Here is a 24349-nt window from a genome sequence, read left to right on the forward strand (position 1 = left end):
ACTGTTGCTCCTGCCAGAGTCCTGTTGGAATTTAAAATTATCTTAACTGCTGCACATATCTTGGCAGGAAATCTCATGAGAATAGAAGTTCTTGCCTGCAACATTTAGTGGCTTGAATCATTTTCATTTGCAGCAGCACTCTGGCACAAGGAGCACAGAAGTGAGGGACGAGCACGAATTGGATGACTATGAAGGAAAAAAAATAACTTGCACATAAACCAAGATGCTACATAGTTTCAAGACATCCTAATCATTTCATGTGCAATGAATACTATTAATTATTTTCAAAGTATATTCTCTCTTGCATTGCACACAGGTATTGTAGCCAATTTGAGTTCAGCATTGTCCCACAAACATCAAATAAAAATTAGGATCATTTAGTGTGTTTTGGTGAAATTGCTTGAAGGGTGAATTTCACTCGGACTCCTGGAAGACCTCCTGTTCTTATTCAATGTTTCCATAGTATTATTTGTGTCTTTCTGAATATCCAGATGTATTGTTTCAATGGAAGGACATCAACCTAACAGTTTAGCACTCTTTTGGTATAGCACTGAAGCCTAGATTATACATGAAAAAAGAATGGTGAAAATAGATATCAATTGACACAAGATGGCATATTAATGAAAAATAAGTTGGCGGAAACAGTGAACAGTGCTTTTGAGGGACAGAGGAAAGGAGATAGTTGTAGCATCTGTTGGATCATTTGTCACTAAAACAAATAAAGGAGATAGAGCTAGGGATAAAATGTCCTTTATTAAAGCTGGTCAGCTGTGGTTGGTACAAGCATGCATCAAAAACCTTACTTTATGGTGTATATTCACATTCATATTTAATTTACTGCTTAAAAAAAAACAAACCCATGAAGGTCATCACTATCTACATATATTAATTTTACTATCAATATCGCTTTGCATTCAATCAGCTATGCACTAGATTAAATACTTGCAAACAAATTTGCAGATATCAGTCTTGATTTTTTTTAATCTGTGAGATTGTTTCCATTTCATCAAACTTGAAATGTCCAGCAGATACCCTCAATCCTTTGGGTCTGAGTCATTCATTCGATTCACAAGACAAAGGAGCAGAAGTAGGCCATTCGGCCCATCGAGTCTGCTCCGCTACCTCACCACGAGCTAAACTATTCTCCCATCTAGCCCCAATTCCCAGCCTTTTCCCCATATCCCTTGATACCTTGACTAATTAGATACCTATCAATCTCCTCCTTAAACACCCCCAATGATTGGGCCTCCACAGCTGTACATGGCTCCAGATCATCAGTGCCTCATGGCCCATGTCTTGCAATGGCTTGATCATTGAACCAATCCTGTACACTAGTAACTTGTTTTGTGTTCAGAATGTGTTCCGAGGAATGATAGAACAAATGGAGTTATCACTAAGGGGGGTTGTTATAGCAGTCTTTATGAAGAGGTGGGTTACTGACAACATTGTTGTGCTGGGAACCTGACATGAACTTCTCTCCTCCCTGTTGCTGTCTCTGCTGGTACCGCATCAGAATTAAAACAATTAAAATGGTTCCATCATCGCATGGCTCAGAATGGAGTTGGGCACTGATTCAACTTGCAATGGCTGTCTGTGAGGGCTAGTGTTGAGTGGGCTGGGGCAAGTGGTATGGCCAATCAGTACTGAGAAGTGGGGCTCAGAACTGCATCCTGGCTGGCATGGTGTTTGAGAGCCATTGCAGGGTCCTGGCAGCGGCTGCTCCCTGTATTGACAAACTGCCAGGATCCTACAATCTTTGCTGTTACCTCCTTTTCCTTGTTTGGTTGCAGACCTCTCCCTAGCCCAGAGATGTCTTTATGTTAACAAGTTCAATAGCAATCACTGGCCTTTGAGATTGGTTGTCTGTGAAGATGATATCTTATCAACCAGCCTATGCACCAAATAATTGCAAAGCACCCGATCTAAAAATATTGTGATATAGCCCCTCTTTGCCTAACCAAGTTTTGACCAATTCTTCCTTCTGGTAACTCTCAACGTGTAACTCCTGGAATGCTCTGAAGACATTGGATAAATGTATCCCTTCAATACTTTTACATTGCTTTTACAGTGTTTTAGGAGACTTCGTTCATGGTATTAGTAAACTCATAATTGTCTCCTGTCTCTCACCCTGCTGCTAGCAAAAATATTGTCTTCCTCTTTTGATATATTGTTGTGTTCCTCTGTGTTCTGTGTCCTCTCCTGTAACCTTGACGATATTGTTCACGCTCAGGAAATGTCTGTTCATTCCACATAGAGAGTAGATGTTTGAAATCTGTTTATTCTTCTTAGGTTCTTAAGTTTACCGACATATCTGTCTTGTCCATTGCTTGCCTTCACTACTACACAACTGCGAAAGTTCATTTTCTGTTACTTCATTCTTGATTTCTATCCTGCTAACCCTTCAAGCAGTAATATCTGAAAACTACTGACCATGTATAGCTCAGAAGATCTTCTATGTTGCTGCTCACTAAGATGAGTAGTAAGGATAGAGCTAATAACATAATATTCTTTGTTAAGGGAACATGGGAGAATGGTTATTTCAATAACAGGATTGACAATCTAATTGGACCCTATTTTATTTCACTTTTTAAATACCTGATATCTTTGAAATGCAAACATTGTCAAATTTGACCAGCGCATCTCATTCTGTAAAATTTCAAAACTTCTGGAAGACATGTCCTGACTTTTCTTGCTAAGAATGCAGCAGCAGTGTTGCATCTCTGAAGTTTAATTTTTCTTCCAGGTTTTCATAGGAACATTCATTGGATTAGGTCACTCAGCCCCTTGAGCCTGTTCCATTGAAATTACATTGCAACTGATCTATACTTACCTTCCAAATCCCTTGATAACTTGCCTAACTAAAATGTATTGATCTCTCTCTGTATTGAAAATTTCAATTGATCCAGCATCCATAATGTTTAGGAGAGTAAGTGTCAGACTTACACCAACATTTATGTGAATAAATGCTTTGTGATTTCATTCTTAAGTAGCTTTATTTTAACTGCAAGATTATGCCCTCATGTTTTGGATTTCCTAACCAGATAAATAGTTTCTCTGTATCTACTCTGTTAAATTCCTTTATCATTTTAAGCACCTTAATTAGATCACCCCACATCCTTCTAAATTCAGGGTAATAGACCCTATGTTATTCAACCTCTCCAAATAATATAACCCTTTCGGCCCTATAGAGTCTGTACCATAGTGTCAAACGTGCACCGTGTGCAAGTAATATTGCAGAATTCACAGACAGCTCTTAAATGTGTGTCTGGTTAGTTCAAGGTTCCTAGATTGTGCAAATCCACATGACAGTACAGACAAGATGAAATTCATCATGAAAATCAAAAATCCTGCAGACACTGGAAATCTGAAATAAATGCAAAATACTGGAAAAACTCTGTAGTTTTGCATTCATGGAAAGAGAAATAATTAACGTTTCAGGTCTGAAACTCTTCACCGGAGCTGCAAAAGAGCACAACAGGTTAGTCTGGATAGCAGAAAAGATTGGGAAGGACAATGGGTAGAATGAAGGGAATTTCTCTGTTCAGGTGACATAATGTGTCTGTTAAGCTTGCAGCCTTGCACAGCCTCCTTCGACCTTCTGACCAAGATCCACAAGTACGCAGACCTATTGTTTCAACCTGCTCTTACCCCGCTGAACTTATATCTTCCTACCTTGACTCCGTTCTTTCTCTCTCCCCTGGTCATTTCCCTTTCCACCTACATCCATGGCACTTTGGATACCCTCTGCCAGTTCGACAGTTGCTAATTCCCTGCTCCTAACCAGTTGACCTTCACCATGGATACACAATCCCTTTAAACCTCCAGCCTATATCAGGAGGACCTAAGTGACTACCACTTATTCCTTGAACAGAGGACTAACCAATTCTCCTCCAGTACACTCATTTGCTTGGCTGAACTTGTCCTCACCTTAAACAACTTCCCCTTCAACTCCACTCGCTTTCTCCAGATCAAAGGTGTAGCTGTGGGCACTTGCATGGACCCGAGCTTCATCAGGGATATGTGGAACAGTCTTTGTTTCAACTCTAATCATTACAGCAACTCGTATACTCCTAACTTGCTTTAATACTGGATCCTTCTGCATCAATCTCATGATCTCACTCTGATGCAGGAAATTCACTTTCTACCTCCTGCAAAATATTGAATTTTCCATATTTGTACCAGCTTCTTCATAGGGCACTTTGGATCATGTATACTCTGTAGCATTCTGTTTGGATGCTCACTTTTCAAAATCACAGTCATTTTGGGGCAGGAAGATGGCTGGCTGCCAAACTGGATTTGTGGATTTGAGACTGGGCATGACCAACAAGGATTTGATTTTGATGACCAATGTGAAATGGTCTACTTAACAAGTGATCCCAAATATGATTTCCCTTGTCTACTCTTCCTGGGCAAAGTTCTTCTTGCTCTTTGTTAGTTTGCACAGCACAAGGGCAGTGGGCATCTCAATCATCCATAAAACTGTCCTAATTCCATAATTGGAGATATCAGCTCTGAGCTTCAGTGCAAAAGTAGTGTCACAATGCAACAGATCCAAGTTCACTGTTTAGACTTTTCAAGGTTATATGCCTTCTGTTCCTTTCCCCACTGCCATACCTCATTCTTCAACAGAGGAGGTACTGGTGTCAATGGTGATATTAGATTGACCATGGACAAGAGAGATCAAAGATTACCTATTTTCTCGCCTTCTCAATGGTCTCAACCTACTTCTAAACCAGTTGTAGCACGTTTGCCCAAATAATCCACTTATTTCTGCATAAAGGCACATTTACTCTTCTGGACAATGTTATGCTCATGAAGCCTCCGAAGTATCTTAAAATATTCAGAGATTTTCCTGTGTGGTGGTTGCAATCAAAACATCATCTTGTTTGCATAAACAACATTGAACTCCCTTTTGACATCTTTACTATGGTAGCCCGAAATACTTTGGGCGATGACCACACAAAGGGTAGTTCAATATATGTATGAAGCCCCTTATTATGTTGATTGTGAGACATTGTTACCTTTCTTAAACCACATTTGTATATTTGCATAGGATATGTCTAACTTGGTAACTGTCTTGTCCTTTATCAATTCAGCATACAAAGCCTGTGACATAGGTAAGTGTACTGTGCATCATACATGGCTTAGTTGAGTTTATAATCTTAGATACTCCACAAAGCTGTACAGTTTTGACTACTTTTGGCACCACAACAATTGGTATTGCCCAATCACTGTGTGGTTTCCCTGTACCCTGCACCTTATTCTCTCTCGCATCAGTGCTGCTTTGAGTCTTTTGTCACTTACTTTCACTAAGGGGTAATTTAGAGTCACCAATTAATCTACCACCTCATCTGAGGACGTGGGAGATAAACTGAGACCCAGCAGAAATCCACACAGTCATAGGCAGAACCTGCAAACTCTATACAGACAGTGCCAAAGGTCAGGTTCAAATTAACTGCTTCCCCATTGTACCACCCAAATCCACCTTTAGTTCTTGAATCAGTCTTTCCTCAACAGATTTGAAAAATTTATGTAGTTGGCTACTATAATTGGTAACTTGACAGTTATGGGAAATGCATCTGATCTAGAATTTTCAGTATGGCACCAGATTATGTTGTCAGATTCAGGATGCCTTTCACCCATAGCAATTTGTTGAACCATTTGATGTATATATTTCTGCCTGTTAGTGAGCAGCCAGCAGCTGTATGTATCTACATAGATTTCAATATACTGCTCATTAACTTTCACTGAACTTCAAAATTGATATATTTTCCATTATTGTTGCTAGTGGCATGTAAACCAATTAACTTCGCTCTTTAGGCTGCTCATCAATTTCAATGTCATTCAAGCCCTTCCTTTGTGGTTTCAGTTATCAGTGTTTCCCTTCCACTCCAGTATTGTGGCTTCAGTGGTGACTGATAGTCAATGTGGGAATGATAGACTCTTTCACAGATGAGACAGGAATCTGACAGAGCAGCTGGTTGGGTGGGTGGTTCATGTGGTGGTGTTCTCCCTCTGCCATTTACACTGTGCTCCTGATGCATAGACAAAGTTCTCAATGCCATCCCAAATCCTCTTTCTCAATTGATCATGCATGGGCCAGTGACATTCAGGAGTTAGAATGTTGCATTTATTTTTTAAAAGAGGTGATGCACTTTGGGAAGTCAAACTAGGGTGGGACATACACAATAAATGGTGGGGCCCTAGGGAGTGTTGAATAGAAGGACCGAGGGCTACGAGTCCATAGATCCCTGAAAGTGGCAGCAAAGATTGATAAAATGATGAGGGAGGAATATGGGATACTTGCCTTCATTGGCTGTGGCATAGAATCTAAGAGCTGGGATATCATGTTACATAAAACATTTGTTAAGCCACAGCTGGAGTGTTGTTTGCAGTTCTGGTCGCCCACACTATAGGAAAGATGTGATTGCACTGGAAAGGGTACAGAGGAGATTCACAAGGATGTTGTCCGGATTAGAACATTTCAGTTATAAAGAGAGACTGGATAAGATGTAGACGCAAGAGCCTATAGATGCTGGAATCTGGAGCAACAAACAATTGTGGAGGAACTCGGCAGGTGAAGCAGTATCTGTGGGGAGTGGGGGGGTAAGGCACTGTTGATATTTCAGGTTGAAATCCTGCATCAGGCGATTGGTGAGGGGAGAGAGCCAATACGTGGGAGGTGGTGAGGCAGGGGCCAGAGGTAATTGGTGGAACAAGTGGGGGCGGGGGGTGGGGGGGTGGTGAAGGATGACAGGCAAATCACTTCTGGCTCCTGTCTCACTACTCCTCCTCTCTTTATACTGGCTATCTCCCCTCTCCACTCTTAGTCCCGATGCAGGGTTTTGACTTGAAATGTTGACAGTTCCCATCCCACACCCCACAGATGCTGCTGGACCCACTGAGTTCCTCCAGCAGATTGTTCGTTGCACTGGATAAGCTGGGTTTGTTAACATTATAGAGGTACCTAAATTATGAGGGGGTAGACATTTTTTTTTTCCAATGGTGGCGCTATCTAAGACCAAAGGGCATAGGTTTAAGGTAAGAGGTAGGATGTTTAGGAGGGATCTAAGGGCGAATTTTTTCACAGAGAGGGTGGTTGGAGTCTGGAATGTGCTACCTGAAAAGGTGGTGGATGCAGATACATTCACAACATTTAAGAAGCAGCTAGACAAATGCTTGAATTGCCAAAACATAAAAAGCTACTGACCTAATTCTGGTCAATGGGATTAGTGTAGATAGGTACAAAGGGCAGCAGGGACATGGTGGGGCAAAGAGTCTGTTTCTGTTTCGAGCAAGTCTATGACTCTGTGAGGTTTTAAGAACATCCTTGAATCTTTTCCTCTGACAACCTGACAGAGGAAAAGATTCAAGGATGTTCTCCTGACAGAGCTCAGAGTTTCTGGTTCAAGAGTCTGACGTCAGACAAGGAAAATAACATGACCTGCTCAATGGAATCAACAGACTGTAAATAGGACCTCAGTGCTGGGGATGTTGGCCTGGGAAAGGGTTCTCATATCGGTTTGCTTATCCTTCCAATGAATTGAAGAGTTTGTGGAGACATCCTTGGTAGTTTCTCTGTGGTGCCTTGATGTGGCTGACCTTTTGATTTGTGCTCCTGAATTTGTATCTTCCCATACTCCCCAAGGAAGCTGAATTAAAGTGATCCTGCTATCTCTGTCACTTGATCCAATAACTTTTGCCCAGTGAGGCACCAGAAAGTCTGCTAAAGTGGATATATATTTAAGCCTATATCTAAAAATAAGATTACTTTCTCATATTCTCCTATGGCTTCACTTTGAGCAGGCAACATTTGGCCCTTGCCCTCAATTTTAACAAAACTGGGCTATATTGTGCTTAATTGGTTCTTGCACCTCACATTTATCTTCCATAGAACATCGATGGTCATCCATGCCTTTTGCAGCTGTGCAGCTCCTGATGTCTAGGAGGTAACTGGGTCTCGTGAAGAATAAACTGACCCCATCTTCAGAACGAATACCTATTGACAGCTCATGCTATCAAAAGGCCACTGCCACTATCTCTGTCTCTGACAATCAGGAGCAGTTGAAATACACTTAAATAATTTTTAAGTTTATTTAATACACTTGTAAAGTTAATTAAAATATTAATGTTAGTTTAAAATAAGGGAATAAAAACAAATGTGCTGTATCTGAGGGGCTACACAGGAATGTAACCAGCTTCAGCTGTATGACTGGAAACCACCCTTGGATTCAGTTCTGACTTGAGGATTGCACTGGGAGATTAGATGCACCCGTAGCTGACCTCCAGTGTGTTTCATACTTCTAATGTGTGCTTAACAGGTAAAGGTAGGGAACACTTTAACATACACTGCATTACATTAGCTCGCTGCAGAATTTCACCCATTGCATCTCATCCATTCTGTATGAGAACTGAAAGGCTCCCAAGTTTTATCATGGACTCCAAGTCTAATATCTTAGTTGCACTGGGTTTGAACTCAAGTTCCATCACTTTCATTGCCGTGACTTGCCCTTGCACCACAAGCCTACAGCTGTTTATTGAATTTGACTTGACTATCTTGGGCAACTTCTGTTTCAATCAATCTTCCTTGTCACTGATGTCTGTTCCTTGTGGGTTGTTAGTATAGTAATGTTCAGTGTAATACATGGGAAAGGCAGGGTTCCAAAAGGTTTGTTGTCTATTTAAGCTTCTTTGTGAATCATGAACATTTGCACTACAGACGAATCTCTCTGCTGTCTGTCATAGGAAAAGATATCCCTGGGTACTCTTCAACTGCCTACTCCCATTGGCTGCCTTCTGAATTGCAATGTGGTTTCTGTCCATCTGGAGGCACTATGGACGTGATCTTCAGTGTATAACAACATCAAAAGAAGTGCAAGGAGCAGCACCAACCCACTACATGGGGTCTTTTTCCACCTCAGTAAAGCTTTGACTCTACTAATTAAGAAAGAAATGTAGAACTCTCTTCTTAAATTTGACTGCTCACAGAAATTCATTTCCATATTAAATTGTTTTATGATGGCATGCAAGTCATGTTCCAAACCAGAGTCCAATTACAGTGAAAATTGCAGTCAAACAAAGGTATTTCATTGCCCTGGCACAGTTCTGTCTTTCTCACTGTATTGCTGCACCTTACACCAACAATGTCCTTTGATAATGAAGCTGATTTTCAGAACCAATGGTAAAGTATTCAACCTACATAAATCCACTCCAGAGTCGAAAATTTTGATTCCATGCACGAGGAACACACAGATGCCCAATTTAAGGGGTGGAAGGGGTGCCTCACAAACTACCCACATCACTGTGCACCTCCTGTCTCATCTGTGGAAGAGCTTGCAGTTCTTACATTGGTCCCACAGTCACCTTGGAACACACACAACTAGAGTCATGGAGTTACACAGCTTGGAAATGGGAAGCAAGTCATCATTGAATCTGATGGACTATCTAAGAAGAAGAAGCATTCGTAAGTTTGCAGATGACATCAAAATTAGTGGTATAGTGGACAGTGAGCTGTGTTATCTAAGATTACAACAGGATCTAAATCGACTGGAGAAGTGGGCCAAAGAATGGCAAATGGAATTTAACTCGGACAAGTGTGTGGTGTTGAATTTTGGTAAGTTAAACCAGGGCAGGTCTTGCACAGTAAACGGTAGAGCCCTGGAAAGTATTGTAGAACAGAGTTATCTAGGTTCCCTGAAAGTGGAGTCACAGGTAGACGGAGTGGTGAAGAAGGCATTTGGCACGAGCAGCATAGGAAGCTAAGAGGTGAGCTTATAGATGTGTATAAAATCATGAGGGGCATAGATAAGGTGAGTGGTCACTGTCTTTTTTTTCCCCAGGGTAAGGGAGTTTAAAGCTAGAGGGAATAGGTTTAGGGTGAGGAGGGAAATATTTAAAAGGGACCTGAGGGGAAAGTTTGTCATACAAAGGGTGGTTGGTATATGGAACAAGCTGCCAGAGGAAGTGTAGAGGCGAGTAGAACTACAATGTTTAAAAGACATTTGGACAGGTATGTAGATAGTAAAGGTTTAGAGGAAGATAGGCCAAATACAGTCAAATTGGATGAGCTCACATTGACATCTTGGTTGGCATTGATGATTTGGGCTCAAGGGCCTGCTTCTGTGCTCTGACTCTAAGGTAAGTCTGGGACTTCTATGTTTCACAATCCAGTAAATTCAAGAAACCCCAGACATACTGTCATTTAAGCAGCTAAACACTGGTGCCAAATGGATCTGACCCAATACTTCTGGAGGCTGATCTGAAGCTCTGTACAGTTGAAGCATCACTTCCTCACTTTTGAATTTCAACTTCTTTGAGATCGGGCACATACTGTTTTGCTCATTGAAAGTGGGGAATGCTGGGTATATTTGCTGTTTCTGTCAAACAGTGCACTAAAGCTATTTTTTTTATGTTGTCAATTTTCAGCTTTTATGGGGCTGCTGGTAACTTGTCATTCAGATTTTGTTGCTTTTCTACAATGGCAGGTTTGGGGAAAATATAGTCAAGTGAAACTGAAATATACTTGGAATTAGGCTACAAGAAAAGATTAAACCAAGAATTTTCACACTGTAATAATGGCTGATCAAAGTTTACAGTGTACGTGAATAGAGTTAAACTGAATTGGCTGATAAATTATTTCACATAACAACTGCAATGAGGGTTGGAAGAGGGAAGATAAACAGAGTCATTTTATTTAAGTGATAGTCTACCCACCTTGAGGGAACTGAATATATTTTGGCATAATTTTTTGAACATTGGTGCAATGTGATGCACCTAAAAGTCATTTCTAGTTTTGTACATTTCTGCTTTGTGTGGTGACTCATTTATGTGAGTGGCATTTCAGACAGAAGATAAAGGCAGGTGATAATCAAAAGAGAGTAAATGCTTGTATTCTATTTTTGTGATGAAGGGTACCGAGGTACAGTGAAAAGCTTGTCTTACAAACCAATCGTACAGGTCAATTCATTACACAGTGCAGTTACATTGAGTCAGTACAGAGTCCATTGATGTAGGACAGGTAAAAACAATAACAGTACAGAGTAAAGTGTCACAGCTACAGAGAAAGTGCAGTGCAATAAGGTGCAAGGTCACAACAAAGTAGATCGTGAGGTTATAGTCCATCTCATTGTATAAGGGAACTGTTCAATAGTCTTATCACAGTGGGGTAGAAGCTGTCCCTAAGTCTGGTGGTACGTGCCTTCAGGCTCCTGTATCTTCTACCCAATGGAAGAGGAGAGAAGAGAGAATGTCCCGTGTGGGTGGGGTCTTTGATTATGCTGTCTGCTTCACCAAGACAGTGAGAGGTAAAGACAGTCCAAGGAGGGGAGGCTGGTGTCCGTAATGTGCTCTGCTGTGTGCACAACTCTCTGCAGTTTCTTGCGGTCCTGGACAGAACAGTTGCTGTACCAAGCCGTGATACATCCAGATAGGATGCTTTCTATGGTGCATCGGTAAAAGTTGCTGAGAGTCAAAGGGGACAAATCAAATTTTTTTTAGCCTTCTGAGGAAGTAGAGGCGCCAGTGAGCTTTCTTGGCCATGGCTTCTACGTGATTTGACCAGGACAGGCTGTGGGTGATGTTCACTCCCAGGAACTTGAAGCTCTCAACCCTCTTGACCTCAGCACCATTGATGTAGACAGGTGCATGTACACCGCCCCCTTTCCTGAAGTCAATGTCCAGCTCTTTTGTTTTGTTGACATTGAGGGCAATGTTGTTGTCAAGAGGGTACTTGTGATGTTTAAGAGTGGACCAGGTTACCACAGAGGGATATATTCATTCCAAATGCTGTAAAGGGGTGGAGGAAGATGTGTTTGATGGTAGCATCCTGCTGAAGGTGGTGGGAATGGTGGATGATGATGCATTAAATATGGAGGAGTGAAGAGAACCCTTCTCCAGTTCAGGAAAGGGGTGAAAGCAGCACTGCAGAGGATGGCTGAGGGACAGGTCTCCATCAAACATGTTGGACAGACTTCTTGATGGTAAAGCAAGATATATCAGCATAAATACTATGAAAGATATGCAGTTCTCTTTTCACCCTTTTTCCTTGCACCCAGAAGAAAGATAGAAACCATTTGTCCTTGGCTTTCTTCCCATCAGCCTCCACATTCAGCCAGTCAGCCTCCACAATTTCTCAGGTGATGCCAGCACCAGATACATCTGCCCCTTGCCTCCCCTCTCAGCATTTCAAAGGGATCTTTTCTTCTAGGGCACTCTGGTTCACTTTTCTATCTTCACCAATTCTCATTCACCTTCTCATAGCATCTTCCCATGCAACTGGAGGACATGAAAAGGCTACCCTTTTACCTCCTGTCACTGAATCACTGGTTTTCCTGGAAGAAGTATTTAGGTCCCTGGATGATGAGAGTCAGACATAATCAAGGGACCCAAACACTTCTTCCAGGTGAAACAGCAATTCACTTTTACTTCCACTTTAGTGTACAGCATTGACTATTCACAATGTGGTCTCCTCCATATTGGAAGAAACCAAACAAAGGCTGGGTGACTGCTTTATAAAACTTCCTCTCAGTCATCTTGGGTTAGACTGATCTGCCAGTTGTCTATCATTTTAATTCTCCATCCCACACCCAGTGCAACCCTCTGTCAATGGCCTCTTCCACGTTCCAACGAACCCCAATGCAAAATCAAGGATCAGAACTTTTACTTTCTGACTTGACATGTTACAGCATTGAGTGTTCAACTTCAAATGCAACAATTTCAGATAACCGGTAGTTTGTTTCAGAACTGGCCACTTCTGACTTAAAAAGTAATCAGCCTGTAATGTGAGCTCAGTTTTTCTCACTCTATAGATGCTGTCTACCCTGCCGAGTATTTCCAACATTTCATTTTAGATTTCCAGCCACTGAACTGTTTGGTATTTCACACTTTCAGCATTGATTTTTATCCTCTGCTCTATCTTCATTCACCTCTTTCTGTCCACATCTCCTCCAGACAGATCAGCTATAATTAACAAGTCCTCACCACCCTCTCTCAGCTGGTACCGCAACTACTCTCTCAGATTCCTTTTGTCTTTACCACCATTTCCCTCCTGTGCAATTTTTGTTTTCTAACATCCAGGTTCTGATGAAAAGTCATCAACCAAAAACATTAACTCTTTTTCTCTCCACATATCCTCTATGACATGCTGAGTATTTCCATAATTTTCTGTATTTATTTTGGGTAAAATGTTTTACTATAAGTTTCAGTAAAATTAAAATTGAAGCTGATTAGAATGAGTATTTAATTTTCAAATTAAGCACTATAATGATACATAGATGACTGAGTTAAGGGAGAGAACAGGGAATGAGGAAAACCATGAAATCAGAAGAAAAGGGTTGTTTTTGAAACAAATCTATCAACTCATCGTTTCATTGTGCTGGATTAATATTGCAAAAATAAACTTTCATGACATTTGAATGCCATTATTACAGCAACACTAAAATGTATCTATATGTGAACTATGCTTCCGGTAAAAATGCATGGCTCAAGGGGACCTTAGCTCCTCTGTACCGCTTGGTAGTCTAATGGTGACTGCATAACTACAAAATAAATGAGCCTAAAATGAGATTACAGAATGGGCTTTTTCACCCCCTAAAGACTTGAACAGAGTAAATGAAAGGTGGATTTCCATCTGAAACAATTAATCCTGTCTTGATTGGTTCAATGAAAAAGAAGCTGGATGTGTACCTAGTTAATAAGTTTTGGGGTTTTAATAATGCAAATACACATAGGTGTTGAAATATTCTTTGGATCTAGCAGTTAGGATAATGGAAATATGCGATGTGCTTGGTTCTATTGAATATAACAATTGTATTGGTTAAATTACCATGAATAGTCACAACAAAATTTTATCGAGCTGTATCAAATTGAAGCCTCACCTGTGATCATAAAACGTTTTTGTTCATGCAAATTATAGACAATATTGCACAAAGGGTGAATAGAATACCCCGAGATCTTTCTCCATCCATTATTTTTCTTACTGTGCCTTCACATTTTTAAGGCAAGTTAGTATTCCTGGATTAGTAAATGAAGGTTACTGCAGAGTTAAAAGTTGTATAATTTTATTCATTCATAGGATGTGGGCATTACTTGTATACTTGAGAAATTTTAATTTATTGGACATTTCAAATTATTCTTGGGGAAAAAAAACTGACGGTCAGCCACTCCCTGGGACTCCTGGTGTCTGTCTGGCACAATGCTGATTAGTGGAGGGTTTCAGGAATTTGACTCAGCAGAGGTGAAAGGACTGTAATTATATGTCCAAGTTGGAATAGTGTATGATTTAAATGTGATCAGGTTCCTATGAATCTGCCATCTTTGTTCTTCCAAGTAGTTGAGTTTGTAGGTCTGGTTAAGAAACTTCAGTGGGTTGCTGCAGTGCATTTTGTAGGTGGTGCACCATGCAACAACTGTCTTGGTTTTGGAGGGAGTGCACTCTTAAGATAGCTGAGTGGAATGTGGATATAGAAGGCCACTTCATTCTGACTGGAGCCACACTCATTCTGGCAAGTGGAGAGTATGGGGATGAGTTTGAGCAGCAGGACAATTGGACATTTGATTTTTGTTATTGTTTCAATTAATGATGTCTGTTTGCTTTGAAATAACTGTGAGAGGAATCCTTAAACAGATTCAAGATTTTTTTTTAACTCTGGAGGTTTTCAAGCAGAGAAGTTCAGGCACCTTGAATTTTTTTTTCAGCACAAGATCAAGACTGTCATTGCTATCCATTTAATGCTGTGATAGAATCATCAGATACTCAAGTGGGAATTACACAAATGAAAGTCTGGGATTTCAGTATTCACTACTCACAACACAGGCTTTACAAATATGGGGTTCAACATCCATGACCTCTGTGAGGTAGTGCTTCCAGAGACGGAGCTCGCCATGTCTGCAGGAAGACATGTATTTTGGTGGTCATACATCATTATCAATGACTGTTGCCCTCAATGTTTTCCATGACTGCATATTTATGATCTCCGAGTTGGCTGCATATAAATGTTCAAGGAAGGCAACACATAATTCTGAGGTGGCATTTGTCCAAATGAGTGGGTACAGAGATTTGCCTCTGCTTGGATACTCCAAGTAGATGATGCCATTCCCTCCAATATGTGGTACTCAGCATAGAAACAAATATTTTTAATATAAACTGCAGAGATGTTCATCCATTAAAGTGCAACCACAAGGTGTAAACTTCAAGAAAAGCCTAACACATTGATTTAATATTCCAAGATTTTTGGTGCATACTTTTTGGTACATGCTTAAGAGACAAGACACATTCCATTCAAGTTTGACGACTAACCCCAGTAAGAAAATCTTACAACAAGGCATGAAAGTGCTACAATAAGAAGCATGACAATCAGGTGTGTAATTGAGCAAGAAATTGGATGTAGGAGGCATGCTTCTGGTGTGAACATTGTTCCACAGGAGCTATTTAGGACTCACTGATGAAGATCTCCAGAATTATAGTGATGTACTGTGTCCTGAGCCATATTGCACACCACAGTGAGGTTTCGGATGAAGGAGGGTGAAATAGCTTAGCAATATTTTTTGTTTGGAAATTGGGAAAATAGATGAGAAGAAAACTGGACACAGGTCACCAGAGTAGCAGCTAGCATTACTGCCCTGGATTCTTTGGTGTTTTGGTGTGGAACGTAGGCAATGAAATTCTGCAGTTTGTTCCCAACCATTGTTCCCCACCTCCCTCAAGACATTTTATGGGATATTACTTCATAATAAACTATATGCGTTACCATGGTGTATTTGTTAAATTCCATCCCATCCTACTTGACTTCACGTTCATTATCGGACAGAAAATTCTTCTCAAACTTGATTTATTAGAGTGGGAAAACTTGCAAAAGTGTGTGAGACAAAGTCACAAGTGGCTCTGTTTCCTAACCATTCTTCTATTTTCAAAGGTTCTGTTTATATAACATATGGTGCAAGGATTTGTTTAAATGAACATTTATTTACGTTTTATTACTTTAATGAGGATTCTGACAAGCACAGAAGGTACTTTAATATTTTCTCATTGTATCATGGAAGCTATTTGTACTTTGTGGCAGGAGGTGACCTTCTGCGTTGAAAATGTCCTTGGTATTGAATGCTAATCCATGTCCTTTTTTGTCCAAATGCTTTTTGCTTTCTCACAAATCGCCTAATTAATATTAATTGACATAAGGCCTAAAAAATACTTCTAAGTCATTACGTGAATTTTGTGCAAAAAGAAAATCCTCATCCACTTTATTCCTTATAGTAATGTTCTGTTAATATGTATTGAATAAGATTGTTTAATTCTGTTTAATAATGCATTAATGGATATACTATCTTGTATTATATTGTGGGACCAGAACACTGAATACAATAAAAGTGATTAAAATATGCCCTGATTCAACTAACCCATCTGAGCAGTAATTTCTGGTTGAGACTCTTTGATCTGTGAAGTGTGCTATCATTCATTTGGGTATGTGATGATGATGGAAAGTTTTACTGGTGCTACTTTTTATAGTGATGTTGAAATACCGCAAAAGAAAAATCAGTAAAAGGATAGTAATTGCAATTTAATAATAGCATCTATACTTGCTGCACTGAGTAATAGAAAACAAGCCCATAAAAGTTTCCTTTAAGTTTGGTCTTTCCTTCAGATTCACCAGGCAGTCTACATTCCAAGAACAGTGTAGGTGTTCACCAATTATTAATTAAAATGGCAGTGTTCAAATTCCACTTCATCCCATTTGAAAGAAATAGTGAGAGCTATCACTTTTTGATTACATTATAACAAAGATCTGAACACTACAATTCAGAAAGGAAACACTTGTACAACATTTCTAGCACAATCGAATGAACCAGAATGAGTTTGATACATCATTTTAATATATTATCCTGAAAATCTAGATGTTTAATAGCGTAGCATTGTTTGTAATTTAAATTTACATAGACAAATTATGCATGGTAACTTTATAAGCTGATATTAGTATTAATTTTTATTAGGTATCCATTTTTTCTTTTGCTTCCAGTATTTCCCGTAAAAATAACAAAATTTAATCAGGCTGCTTTATTAGCTAACCCTATAGTATTTGAACAGTTATGACAAATCCATTCCTCTGGTTATTAAATGTCAAGATTGTGTAAGAAGAGATGGAACAGTTCAAAAATTCAATTCTTTATTTTGCTCTTGATCCAGACCATTTTCATCATTCCTTTGCTGAAATACCAAGCATTGGGATGTTTTTTGAGGTGGTTACAAAGATCTGTGAGAGCTATAATAATTTTTCTGTTTCAATCCCAGGGATTCAGTTACTGGTAAAACATGATATTGATTAAATGTCACTCTTTTGAGATTAAATATTAATGGAATGTAGGAATAGCATTTTGGCCAATATTATATTGAAGCATTCCATTTTATATAGTTGTTATAAAGAGCTGTTTAACTATATTTTTTAAGTGATTTTCTTTGTATGTTTGTAAGATTTAGAATAACTTTGCACACTTCTGGTTAGAAATTATGAAATTTAGAATAAATGATTTCAAAATAAAATTCAGAATAAAGGTATTGCTTTTTTTGCCTCCTTTGTCTAAATGCACTTTTCCCATTTACAAAATGTGGTTCATTTTTTGCTAATTTTTATGTACTTTGTTCAAATGTGTTGTAATTGATGGTAAAATAATGGCCATTAGTCCTTTGATGTAACTCTGTAATATCATTTAATTAACATTCTTAGAAGGCTCTTTTTACAAAGGACTCACTGGTGTTCTGGTTATAAACTCACTTGAATATTTTGTTTGTTTTGTCTGCAGTCTTTGGATGGATTTGTATTTGCACTAAATCAAGAAGGAAGATTTTTGTACATCTCTGAAACTGTCTCTATCTATTTGGGCCTTTCACAGGTAAGTAAGTATAATTTTCCTGTCATACATGTGGTGGCATTTTTGTCGTGAAAGTGACTTCACAACCAGTGCTATGCCACAACTGGTAAATTTCAGGAGTGTAATGTTTGGATGACCATTTTGTGCATTGTAAACATAAAAAAAAATTGAAAGTTAATTATTTTAAATTGAAGGATAATCAGCTGTACAAAAATGAAGATGCACAAATCTGAGTGATTACCTTACAAATATTATTAATGTGCACGTGGAGGAACCTTGCTTTAAGGTATCACTAAAATCTTGGTAAACAGTCCTTTGGGTAGAAAGAAATTATAAATTTGTGTATGGACTGCACTCTGGAACTCAACCTTAACTTAAAATATGTGCTTTACACTGCTTTGTCTTCCATTTCTTGTTAACTGTGGACTTATTCATATGCTGTGTTTTTTTTTGGTTGGAACTGAGTTATTGATCCTAATAGATTGATTTTATCTTAGATTTTTCCTGAATAATTCTTTATTGGCCTAATGCAGTATGTCAACTAAAGTACAGGGGCAAATGTCTAGAAATTCATCCCCATTTGGAATAATAAGTGTTTTGTGTAGTAGCATCGGTGGATTGTACTGTCTTCAAAACTAGTTCTGTTAAAGTCGATGAAATGAATTTTTAGGGCAAATTGTAATCTGTTGATATAACTCTCGATAGCAGGTTTAGCACTAGTGACCAGTGTTGAATTTCTAGGCAAAAGAATGTTGATGTAATTGTGTGTATGTGAAATGTATGTGATTTTCGGAATAACTGACAGAATAACTGTTTGCTGTTCATGGAAATTTGAAGAAAAAGGTTGCAATTGTTGAAGGTAAAAGCTACATTTCTTTGTTGAGAGCAAAAATTGTACTGTCTGATGAAACTGACTATATCTGAAATAACACTTGAGGAATTTCACAGTGAGAGGACTAGTAAATGGATTTCCCACATAATCAGTTCCTTTTCAATTAATATTGATTTCTATCTGCAAAGACTAGAGTGGGTATCAGAGGAAAGGATTTCTTTCTTTTGATATATTTTCTATCTAACATGCTTGTACCCTGCTTGAGAGGAAGCAGTTAGAGCTGAAATAAAAGATTTTCTATTATTTTATCTATTAAACGAGCAGCTGAGTAGATCCAGTAATAACAACCAACCTAATGCATAAAATAATTTACCTCCATTGTAAAATTTACACTCGGGTAAGCTTCAGAGTAAAGCATTTTTTAAAAATATCGGGTTACTTAGTTAAAGTAATAAATGTAGCATTCAATTAAAGAGGTACACTGAAGAATATAGTCAAAGTAAAAACAGAATTTCAAGTCCATCCTACATGTACAATCAGTCTTGGATAAAATAGTTTGCAGTTGGAAAGGTAAATGTTAACTCCTAAGCAGAAGGTAAGAGGAATATTTGAACAGTTCAGCGGGATATTTTGCTCATTTCTGCAGCCTGACCTTATTTGACTGGGACTGTTGAGTTGCTCATCACACACTACTGTTCAGGGCAGCTTGCTGGAATCATGGCTGGTGTGATATTGGATAACCTGGAGATGCTATCTTTTTGTTGGACCATGTGCTAATCTGTTGAAATATATTCATTGTTTAACGATCACTGAAGTATCACTGCATGGTAAATGTATACATCTGTTAATAATGCTGAATAAATATACTTAACCAATTTAGGCAGAAAAGTTGTTAAGCTTTCCACAAAGATGAGCTACTTATTGTTTTACAACTCGAGGCACAGTGAGCCATCATCAATAAAAGACTATGGTTTAATCAAGTTGGTTTGAGCTGATCTGTACAGTGTTGATATCTTCCATTCGCTTGGGTCTTGCTATTGATATTTATGAAGGCACAGTTGCTGCCTGATTCTATTAAGATTTTGAACTTTAAGACCTTGGCAACTTTTTGTAATGTCATAAAAACAAGGACCTCCTTTGAGGCTTATTAATAGAAATGGAGATTAGGACACCAATAGAAAAAAAAGAAAATTTTCCTAGTTAATCTTGGTTTCAGTATTCACATATCAGCAAAGCCAACATCAGAACTAAGCTGCCCAGAGTTTTTTGCTTGTGTTAATCTGGTACAAAAAAAACTATCAACAACAAATGATTCCTGCCCAGGAATAAAATTCAATGATTTTATTTGCAATTCACATTTGGAAAGTAACTGGTTGTCTTCTCCTTAGAGAAAAAGGGGTGAGCATTATGTCCTTAACTAAGGATATCTAAAGTGTTCTGGTTATTGTTCTTTTCCCAAACTCTTTAACAATGTCCTTTTTCAGTTGTTTAATGTCTTTGTAAACATTCAATAGTTATGCATAAAATCTCCAAGTACAATATCTGGAAACTATATATTTGAATAATCATTTGGGTGAAATATATTCTCCTCCACCATTCTAATATAAATTTTATAATTATGTGCACTTTTTAACCAGTAGAAATAATTTTAACTACTTGTAATACAGATACATAGTTTTCAACACTTGAGAATGCCCAGTTTTCAGACTTTTCTTGTAAAATTCTCTGGTCTCTGTTATCTTCTTAGCAAATCTATGTTGTATCTTTCCAAAGGTTCCACTATTGATTCTATAGTCAAGAAACCAAAGCTGCATAAAATTAAAGTCATCGAGTTATACAAGACAGAAGCAGGTCCCTTGGCCCAACTTGTCCATGCCGACCACGGTGCCTATCTGAGCTAGTCTATTTGCTTGCATTTATCCCATATCCCTCTAAGCCTTTCCTACCCAAATGCCAATTGTCCATTTCCCTCCACAGATGCTGCCTGACCCACTGAGTTCTTCCAGCTCCTTTGTGTGTTGCTCCAGATTTCTTGCATCTGCAGTCTCTCGTGTTTCCATTTTGCTGATCCACTGCGGTCTCTTCAAGGTATGCCTACCTTGAAGCAGTTTTCCTTCTCTCTTTGACAGGAGTTCCATGAGAAACTCTCTCACTGCTCCCCCTCTGTGATATCTGCTGCACTCTGGTTCTTCGATCACCCACCAGCTCTTGCTCCACCCCTTTCCCCCACTTTTTCATACTGGCTATCTCCCCTCTTTCTTTCCAGTCCTGATGAAGGGTCTCAACCTGAAACGTCGACTGTCCATTTCCCTCCACGGATGCTGCCTGACCCACTGAGTTACTGCAACTCCTTTGTGTGTTGCTCTTTCAAATATTGTAATTGTGGCAGCTCATTCTATTTACCCACCGCCCTCGGTGTGAAAAACATGGCACTCGGGTGCAAAAAAGAATCTACTGGAGGAACTCAGCAGGTCGAGCAGTATCTGTGGGAGGAAAGGAATTGCTGATATTTTGTTTGAAACCCTGCATCAGTCCTGATTCATGAGACACAATTTCCCACACAAGAAGCCATGCTGACTATCCCTAATCAGTCCTTGCCTTTCCAAATGCAGATAAAGCCTGTCTCTCAGAATCCATTCCAGTAGTTTTCCCACCACTCTTTGACTTATTGGCCAAGAGTTCTCCAGCTCCTCCTTGCAGCCCTTATTAAATAACGATACAGCATTAGCCACCCTCCAGTTTTCTGGTACCTCACCCATGCCTAACGAAGATACAAAAATCTCTACCAGGGCCAGAGATGGTGCACTTGCACCAAATCATCTCATTGCAGTTGGATTGTAGTTTTGGATTGCAATATGTGCAGAACATAATAACAGCAGTTTGGGTCCTGGTGCATCCTGCTTTAATTTTGCATGGTTGCTGGCACCTAGACATGCTACAAGCACATCAGCATGCAGTCCCTAAAAAGACTTTTTTGGCTTACATGTTGACAAATCCTGAAAGTTACTATATATTTAAAAAAAATCCACAGCAATGTGATTAACTTTTTAATGTCTCATGGAATGGCCTCACAAGCCACTCGTTTCAGGGGCAATGAGGGATGGGCAATAAATTCTGATCTAGTTTGCACCATCTCTCGAAACAATATGTATTAGAAAAACTGAAAAGGAGGTAATAGCTCTTGTTCTTTAAAATCCAATCATTGGGACAGTGCTGGCCCTTAAAGATATTTGATAAAGTGGACTACATAAGAATAAAGCAATCATTGGAGCTCCCTGGATGCCATGCACATTTAACAAGAAAAATATTCTTCTCATGGTCAACCATGCTCTTGGTGTTGAAAAATTGGCTGGGTTGTAACTGCACAATTTCATTCTTCCTTTGGACGAATATTATCTAATTTCTGCTAGAAAAACCCAAAATTGGATTCATAAGGATTGGCATAGTTTTGTGTGTATCCCATGTAGTGATCAATTGAGTGACATGAAGTGACTCATGAATAGTTGCATTTACATACACAATGTTTACTAAAAAGGACCTGGGCCTCAACAAATTCCCAGCTGCAGCACTGAAGTTTGTGCTCTGGAACCAGTTGTGCCTCCAGCCATGCTGTCTCATTAGTTACAGTATTGATATGAATCTCCTAATACAAATCCCACCTAGCCATTTACTGTCCTATGAAACCACTTCCAATCAACAGTAGAATGAACAGTAAATTTCATAGCCACTGCTAGAGACAACTTATTCACTGATAACCAGCTAATCAAAACTTTGGTTTCTGCTGAGATTTTGAATACCAAACTCATAACTACTTTGCATGAATAAAAGAGCTGGATTCCAGGGTTGTGATTATCATTTTTATCATGTGGTGCCAAGGAACTCTGGTAAAATTTAAGTCAATTGGAAAATTGGTAATGTTTGCCAGTTATTGCATTGTATTCAGCACTGTTTCTGGTTTCTAAACATTGTGCCCTCATTTAGCAAGATCTGGACAACATTCAAGCTTGGGAGAAGAGGCAAGTAGGATTACCCTCACAAGTGTGGAACAATTACCATCACAAACAGGAGAGAGTCTGATATTCTCCTTTTGAAGATTCTTTTGATTCCTCTCCAATATTTATCCCTTAGCCCGCACTGCCAAAATGGATTACCTGTGCATTTCTTTCATTGCAGTTTATGGAACAATTCTCTGCGCAACTCAGCCTCTATGTTTGCTTACCATTCCTTTCATTCATAGTAATGTTTATTCTATATAAAACATAGAACAGTATAGGACAGGAACAGGCCCTTCGCCCATGATGTCTGTGCTGACCATGATGCCAAATTAAACAAAACCTTTTGTGAACTAATTTTCTCACATTCATATCATATAACTAATGCTTTTTCTGATGGCAGAATAGATTCTCAATTGCCTCAAGCATCCTACAGAGCTGCCATGTACCTCTGCTGAAACCCTACCTCTTTGATAACATCAATATTGCTTGTGTAAAATAATGAATGTTTTAAGGTTAATAGAAGGCAATAAAGAACTCCAAGTATTATTTTATAAGAATTTGCTGAAAATACTTAGCAGTTCAGGAAAGAGCAGTGGAGAAAGAAACAAAGTTAAAGTTTCAGATTATTGAAACAAAGAGTTTTGATGAAAGGTCATCACACCAAATTATTAATTCTAGTTCTCTCTCCACATATGCTGCCTGCACCGAGAGTAGTTACATAATCGACTTTTTTTTTTAAATTTTAGATTACCAGCATCTGCCGTTTGTAGATTTCCAAATGTTAAATGGTCACCTACAACTCAAATACAATACCAGCCTTTGTATGTTTCCCAAAACATAATTTTCATCAATTGGTTGAGAAGAATGTCACAATTAATCAAGCATTAGATTAAGTATGTAAAATTGTCAAACTATTAGCCGAGATGAAAAAGAAAAAGCATCTGACCTGAATTAATTATAGATGAATAAAATGTATAACCCATGCTCTGCCCAACGCTCAGCTTCTTTACTAATGAGGCCAAGATTCAAGGTCAGGCATGGTAGTGTAGCGGTTAGCATAAAGCTATTACAACGCCAGCGATCCAGGTTCAATTACAGCCGCTGTCTGTAAGGACTTTGTATGTTCTCGCTGCGACTGCATGGATTTCCTCCGGGTGCTCTCGTTTCCTCCCACATTCCAAAGACATACTGGTTAGGAAGTTGTGGGCACGCTATGTCAACGCCAGAAGCATGGCAACACTTGAGGGCTGCCCCCAGAACATTCTACGCAAAGGTGCATTTCACTGTGTGTTTCGATGTACATGTGACTAATAAAGAAATCTTATACATACCATGTACTTAACTCTGCATTCACAACTCTCTGTAATCTGGTTTTAAAATTTGAGAGCAAAAATTACTGTGTTGCACATTAGCATGTGATAATAATATATCCCACAGTTTTCAATAAATGATAGTTAAGAGATTGAAGAGAAGCTTGTTGTGGATAACACTAAATGTTACATTGAAATACTTTAGTACATTTCCCAAAACATAATTTTCAACAATTGGTTGAGAAGGATGTCACAATTAATCAAGTATTAGATTAAGTATGTAAAGCTGTCAAACTATTAGCCGAGATTAAAAAAAAGAAAAAGCATCTGACCTGAATTAATTATAGATGAAT

At 38.9% G+C, this 24349-nt stretch overlaps 1 protein-coding gene across 1 annotated transcript in view; it reads left to right on the plus strand.

Moving 5' to 3' along the window:
* LOC127570143 (neuronal PAS domain-containing protein 3) overlaps positions 1-24349 on the plus strand; it is an 886300-nt gene that overhangs the window by 573268 nt on the left and 288683 nt on the right. The window contains exon 5 of the mRNA XM_052015421.1: positions 17791-17880. Within this exon, the coding sequence (XP_051871381.1) occupies positions 17791-17880 (90 nt within the window). The remainder of the gene's footprint in view (positions 1-17790; positions 17881-24349) is intronic.

Source organism: Pristis pectinata, chromosome 1 (genome assembly GCF_009764475.1).
Source record: "Pristis pectinata isolate sPriPec2 chromosome 1, sPriPec2.1.pri, whole genome shotgun sequence".
NCBI lineage: Eukaryota > Metazoa > Chordata > Chondrichthyes > Rhinopristiformes > Pristidae > Pristis > Pristis pectinata.